We start from the raw sequence: 6,249 nt of genomic DNA, 5'->3' as shown, positions 1-6,249 counted from the left end.
CAGGGCTGGAGGGGTCAGGCGCCATCTTGTCCAAGCCTCTAAAGGGCATGGGGAGACAGGCCAGAGGGGAGGTGCCCTCCCTCAGCAGCCAGAGCTCCTCCCACTACACAGGATTGCTTCCTCATGGTCTCCCACCCCTTGTTTCTACAAACAAAGTGGGAACACCCCGTCTTGGCACCTGGGGAAACAGGCAGAAAGGCAGGCCTGGCGCCAGGCTTCAGTGACTTGGCGCTTCTAATCTGGACCCTCCCACATGTTAGGGCTGGGGAGGAACTGGCCCTGCTCTGGGTCAGAAGAGGGGAAGGGGATACAGCAGGCCAGCTTCTCTGGGAGGGAGGGCAGAAGAAGCCTTTGGGGAGAACTCTTAGGAGCTGGTCCCTTCCCTAAGGCCTCCTCCCTTGTCCCCAGAGGGGTCCACTCTCCCCACCAAGGGTGATCTTTTTCCCTGACTGCCATTTGCCCACTTGTGTCTCATACTGTCAAGGTGACGGCCCTGAGCAGAGGGGACACCCTCCACTGTGTGGTCTACAACTTCCCTTCCCTTTCCTTCCCCTCCAGGACAAGCACGTGCCACAATGCCAGCACTTCCCAGGAAATATTTAATCCTCAGAAAAGCTCAAGGAGGTGGGTCAGGGCTCCCTGCCCTCCCCACCCCCCCACACTTAAAGCTAGCCTCAGGATGAAGAGAGGAGCCCCTGGGAAGCAGGCTCACCCTTCCTTTCCGCCCCCACTGCCAGAGACCAGGTTCTTCCCCCACAACTCCACCACACCATCCCACCTCCTGGTTCACTTCTGGGGCCCCAGTGACCTCCCCCAACCCCACACATAGGCCCCTCCTCCAGGTGCTGCGGGTGCCCCAGGGTTTTGCAGAAGGAAAGACACAAAGACAAGTTTGGTTCAGAAGAGGCTGGAAGAGGCCTCCTGGTGTTGCTTCCACTGGGCCATGTGGCACCTCGGCTCCCTGGTGGCTGTGATCCCCCTGCTGTAGGCTCGCAGAGCCTGCAGTCTGGCAATTTCTGTTGTCCACTCAAGAAATTTCTCTTCAACTCGTAATCTCAGGAAACAAACTGAGGGTTGCTAGGGGTAGGGAAGGATGGGGGTGGCTGGGTGATGGACATTGGGGAGGGTATGTGTTATGGTGAGTGCTGTGAATTGTGTAGGACTGATAGATCACAGACCTGTACCCCTGAAACAAATAATACATTATATGCTAATAAAAAAAATAAAAAAAATAAAGAAATCTCTCCTCTGACCCCTCTGGTCATACAAGTGGGGAGGGGCGGTGGGTGACTTTAGGCTGCTCTCCTTGGCCTGGCGTTGTGGCAATTACACCAGGCCTCTTTGGGGAGGTGAAGTCTTCTAGATCCAGCCTGACTTTTGTCAGGAGGCAAAGGCTGGTTTTCGGCTGAAATGTAACTAGAGAAGGCACAAACGTCCTGGCTGGTGAAGGGGGCTGATGGCTATCTTGGGAGGAAGCGGGGAGGGAGGTGGGAAAGGACAAAGGCCCTTGTCTGCAGGGCTTAATCTCCCATAACACTCAAACCTCCCACCCTTGGCCAAGCTCTGTCTCCCTGTCCTGGGCTGCCAACCAAGGCGCTTTATTAGAGGGAGGGAGCAGCCTCAGGCAAAGGCACGAGAAGCAGCCCCATATGTGTTTGCAGTGGGTGACAGCCAAGGAGGTCCGGACCGCTGGAGTGGAGTCTGCTGAGATGGTGGGAGGGAGGGGAAGGAGACCTCAGTGTGAGGGCTCTCAGAACGGCAGGGTCAGATTCTGCCCCTGGCTGAGGGGAGGCTCGGCCCTCATTTCGTTCCAGGTCTGGTATAGGAGCCTGTGGAAACCGGGCCAGGAAGGCCATAGCAGCCGGAGCCCTAAGCTGTCCTCGCTGCACCTTCTTCCTTGAGTGCCGAGCCTAGGTCAAGACTGGCTCCCTGGCCCAGAGTCCCATCCGTTCTCTTCCTTTATATCCCACCAAACCTCTTGGGGGATCAGGAGCACCAGGAAGCCCAGGGAAGGAGAAGTCGGGGAGCTGGGGTGCCCTGGAGACCCCATCACATTAGGCATGAAGACACGGGCTAACCCCATCTGGGGACCTGCAGGGCAAGGCTGGCCCAGTGGAGGGAGGGGGGTCTGGCATAAAGGAGAGCAGACACGAGTCAAGCTTCCACTTCATGTAAACAAGAAGGAGTGTCCCCTGCCTGGCCAGCGACAGTCTCGCAGGGGTGTGCAGCCGTCTTGAGATGCTGCCGACTCTCACGTCTCGGATCAAGGGTCCCTGAGGCCAGGATGGAGGCTGTTGGGCAGGAAGCAAGTGAGGGTCCGGAGTGCAAACTGGTGCAGGGCTCGACCTGAATTCTCCACAGGGCAGGGCCGGGGGGGCACCCCTAGGTCCTCCCCACCGCTGGCCCACAGCTCAGGAAATCACGCAGTTTCTGGCCTTGGCGGGACTGGCACTTGTTTTACCTGCAGAGACAACTGACACAGGCAAGGAAGATGTAAGTGAAGTGCTCAGCGGACTCGCCTCTCCCCCGTCTCCTGTGTTCTGCCCCCACCTCAGATTTAGGGGCTGGGCTCACGGTCTCCCCCGCTAGCTGCTGATCTGGGGTCAGTAGGGCCCCCAGGAAAGCAAGAGGAAATGTTCTCCCTGTCTCGTCCTCTCTGCAAGACAGTCACTGTTTGGGGTACCAAGGGATCTGCTGCCTCCTGACCTCAGCAGCATCAGCAGGGAAGGATCCAGAACCCCAATCTACAACTATGATCAATGACTTAAAAAGTCTTTCCAAGAGGTGGCTTCCCGGTAGCCCAGACTGTGTGCAGCTGCCCTCACTGCTTACCAAGCACAACAGATATTCTCAGCTAATCCCCAGGGCAGCGGCTGCACCGTGAGATGGTGCCACCAGCCCTGCTGCACAGCTGAGGGCAGCGGGCCCACCGGCTCCCTGAGCCTGTCAACACCAGCACCAGCCTCGGCTCCTTCCCCAACACAGGGACCCTGGGAAGGGGTCACCTGGGTCAGGAGGCTGATGACGAGCCAGGCAGTGCGGCTCAGACGACATGCTTATGGGGGTGGTTTTAAGACAGAGGAGGGAGGGAGCATGCTTCATGGAGGGGAAAGGTTGGGGAGAGAAAGCTGTTCTCCAGGCCAGAGGAGCACGCTTCCCCTCCTTCCCAGGCCCCTTCCATCCATTTCCATTCTTTCAGCCCCAAGTGGAGGCCAGTGGCTTCTTTGGCTGGATTTCTGCTCCGGGAGCTGCAGAGGGAAGGGGGCGGTGGGGAGCTGAGAGGCAGACACTGACATTTCTGGCCCTCCAGGTGTCAGGCTGCTGGGCCTCCGTCCTCCTGGGCACGGGCTGCCCTTCTCCCAGGTGCCAGCCGCTTAGCTCCTTCCTGCCAGCCCCTCTCCGCACAAGGGTCACCTCCCTGGCGCCCACACCCTTTCCCACATCACTCCAGCTGCCAGTTTAATTAATGCGGCCGCTGCCTCCTCTCCTGGACCACCAGTAAAGGAGACACTGAACAGGCACCAGTGGAGGCCTCCCTACCCCGCCCCCCCAAGCTCTGCTCGCCACCACCCTGTCTGGGCAGACTGAACTCGCTCAGAATACGAGCCCAGCTAGGCCTCCCTGGAGGCCAAGTTTGATGCTTGTGAGGCTTAGAGAAGGTGGGAGGAAGGTGGATGACTGTGCCACCCCCTCCCCCGAGAGCTCCAAGGGTCAAGGAACCTGGGTCGCCTTGGGAGGAGGGTAAGGGTGGGGGTGGGCTGCCTCTGATGCAGCTCTGCTGGGGACTGTGCTGTCCCACAGTCCCCCACAACTACCATGGACACAGCCATCCCCAGTGTCTCTCCTTAGCAGCTTCTTTTATTTGCTTGGCCTCCTGAGCAGATGTGGCGTTCCTCCCCGGAGGTGGCAGCATTCTGGAGGCAGGGAAGCAGATCAATTTCTGCAACCCGAGGCAGGGGAAGGAGTGTGGCTCCAGGGTGGGAAGAGTGGGTCTGCATCCTGAGCCTGCGCTGCGCCCCGGCTCCTGTCCCCCTGCCCGGGGAAGTTGGGGGAGGCGGGGGTGAGAGCCCACAGGTTTGCCAGGTTGCGCCCCCCACTCTTTCCATCCAGCCAGGAAAGCCTGCGGAGACTGGACTCAGGATTCATCCCTGTGCCTCCAACAGAGAGATGGTTTGAGGACAAATTCTTTGTGTGCCGTCATTCCCTCCGTGCGCACTGACTGCGAGTCTAGCGTGTGTAGGTGTTTGGCAGGACTGAGGAGAATCAGACCTGCTCAGGTTAACAGGGAAGAATACATAAAAATGGCTTTTATTTTCTTTTCTTTCTTCTTCTTCTTTTTTTTTTTTTACAAAGTATGGGCAGCCCAGGGAAGATATGAGGAAAGGCCAAACCTCAAAGGGAGCTAACGCTGAAGTGAGACCCCGTGTCGTCGGGGAGGTCGCCGGTGGAGGTGCCTGGGGCATCAGGGCAAGGACGCCGATCGGGATGCCAGACTCAGACCATGGGATCTACAGCCCCAGGGGTTTCAGGACTTCATATTACCCTTTTCTGGAAGATTCTTCCTCTGGATGGCTACACATTGTTCTCGCTCCCTTCACTCAAGTTGCTGTTCAAATGGCCCTTTGTCCCTTCATCAGACAGGCCTTCCTGATCACCCTTTATCAAAGGGTCATTGCCCGCCCTGCCCTTCTGTTTCCAGCCTGGTATTCACTCTGTAAGAGCAGGGGCTTTGCTTGTTTTGTTTGCTGTTGTACCAGGAACTTAGAACAGTGCCTGGCACAGGGCAAACAGTGCACAGATATTTCTTGAGTGAAATGGGTGCCCAGGCAGCGGTAAGCCACTCACAGGTTCGTACCAATCCTCACAACAGCAGCAGCAGCCATAGGTCTCAACTGGGCGACGTACACGCCCTCACTCACCTGGATGGTGAGGAAAGCCCTGGCGAGGCCCAAGGGAAACCGGAAGGGCAGATCATGATGTATGACGGTGAGAATAAGGACGCTGTCCTCTTTTCTAGAACTGGGTGGGATCAGTTCCCTTGAAGGATGCTCACTTGACTCCCCTCACCTTGCCGTGCGGTCGGGACCCTGACTGGTAATAGTGCTTGGCTTTAGCAAGTCAGACTCCAAACACCAGCCGGGGCACGACCCGTGACGCGCAGGAGCGACACTGAATTCCGAAACTCTGTCTTGACAAGACAGCTCTTGAGTAGACTTATCCTGGAACTGGAGGCCCACAGGTCCCCTAGGAAGCTCTGAACCCCAGGAGCACTTCCCCAACCTTCCATCCCAGACAGGGGCCCAGATTTCCAAGAGAGATTTGAGATATCCAGCCCCCAGGGATGACACAGGTGAGCCTGAAGTCCCAAATCCAGGAGCCCAGTGGCCACAGCACTAAGAGCCAGACCACATTGTCAGTTAAGATGGCTCCCCCATGCATAAATCAGGGAACCCAGGAAAGTTCTGGAAATGCAATGTCACTGTAGTCACCTCCGAGAACTCTGGGAAGAAAAGTATGGGCCCAGAGGACCTTGGTAGGTCATGACCCAGAGGTACTCTGGGGTGTTAATGGCCACTCTCTTCTTCCTCTCCACTAATGGGATATCAGGGGGAGAATCCATTGGTAAGAAACCTCTAGACCTTCCAAACAGTCTTCAAAGATGTAGGAAAGTAGCACTAACCCTAAGTTCTAGAGATAACCACAGTGCTTTGTGCAGGGTCCTGGGAGGCAAGAGACCATGCTGCCCTATTTCCCTGGACACAGAATCTTGCCTCTCTGCACCTATCTGTGAACAATGTCATCCAGCAGGGTGGTTGTGAGTTCTGTGTGACAGCAACTAGCATGGGTCCACCTGGCACCTGGTCAGGGAATGTCTGTGCCTTTCTTCCTTCCCTTGACCATGGTCAAGAGTGTTGGCCATTTCCCAGTGATCTTCCTGGGGGGACGGGGAGGGGCTCCGGGACATCATCTGGAACTTCCTTCCCTCAGCCTGGCAGCCCCATGATGGCAGGCCCTTATCCAAGAGTCATCATAATCCACGGCTCTGGGACCCCATACATGGGAAACACTCGGCACACTTGTTTAAAAGGCAGATTCCTGAGCCCAGCCCAACGGTACAGACTCCTCACTGAGTTTTAACAAGGCTTTCCAGTGAATGCCACTCCCTGAGATTGGGATCTCTGTGCCAGAGGACCCTCTTAGCTCCTGTCAGGCTTGGGAAGTCTGTAAGTGCACCGACCGAAGATACAA

General features: G+C 56.9%; 1 protein-coding gene across 1 annotated transcript in view; it reads right to left on the bottom strand.

The window, feature by feature from the left end:
* Window positions 1–322: 322 nt before the first annotated feature.
* FAM83F (family with sequence similarity 83 member F) overlaps window positions 323–6,249 on the bottom strand; it is a 34,005-nt gene continuing 28,078 nt past the window's right edge. The window contains exon 5 of the mRNA XM_047743149.1: window positions 323–2,473. Coding sequence (XP_047599105.1) covers window positions 2,412–2,473 — 62 coding nt within the window. The 3' untranslated portion in view covers window positions 323–2,411. The remainder of the gene's footprint in view (window positions 2,474–6,249) is intronic.

Source organism: Lutra lutra, chromosome 8 (genome assembly GCF_902655055.1).
Source record: "Lutra lutra chromosome 8, mLutLut1.2, whole genome shotgun sequence".
Classification (NCBI taxonomy): domain Eukaryota; kingdom Metazoa; phylum Chordata; class Mammalia; order Carnivora; family Mustelidae; genus Lutra; species Lutra lutra.
Note: the sequence above shows the minus strand (reverse complement) of the source record. Positions and strands in the feature narration are given on the sequence as shown.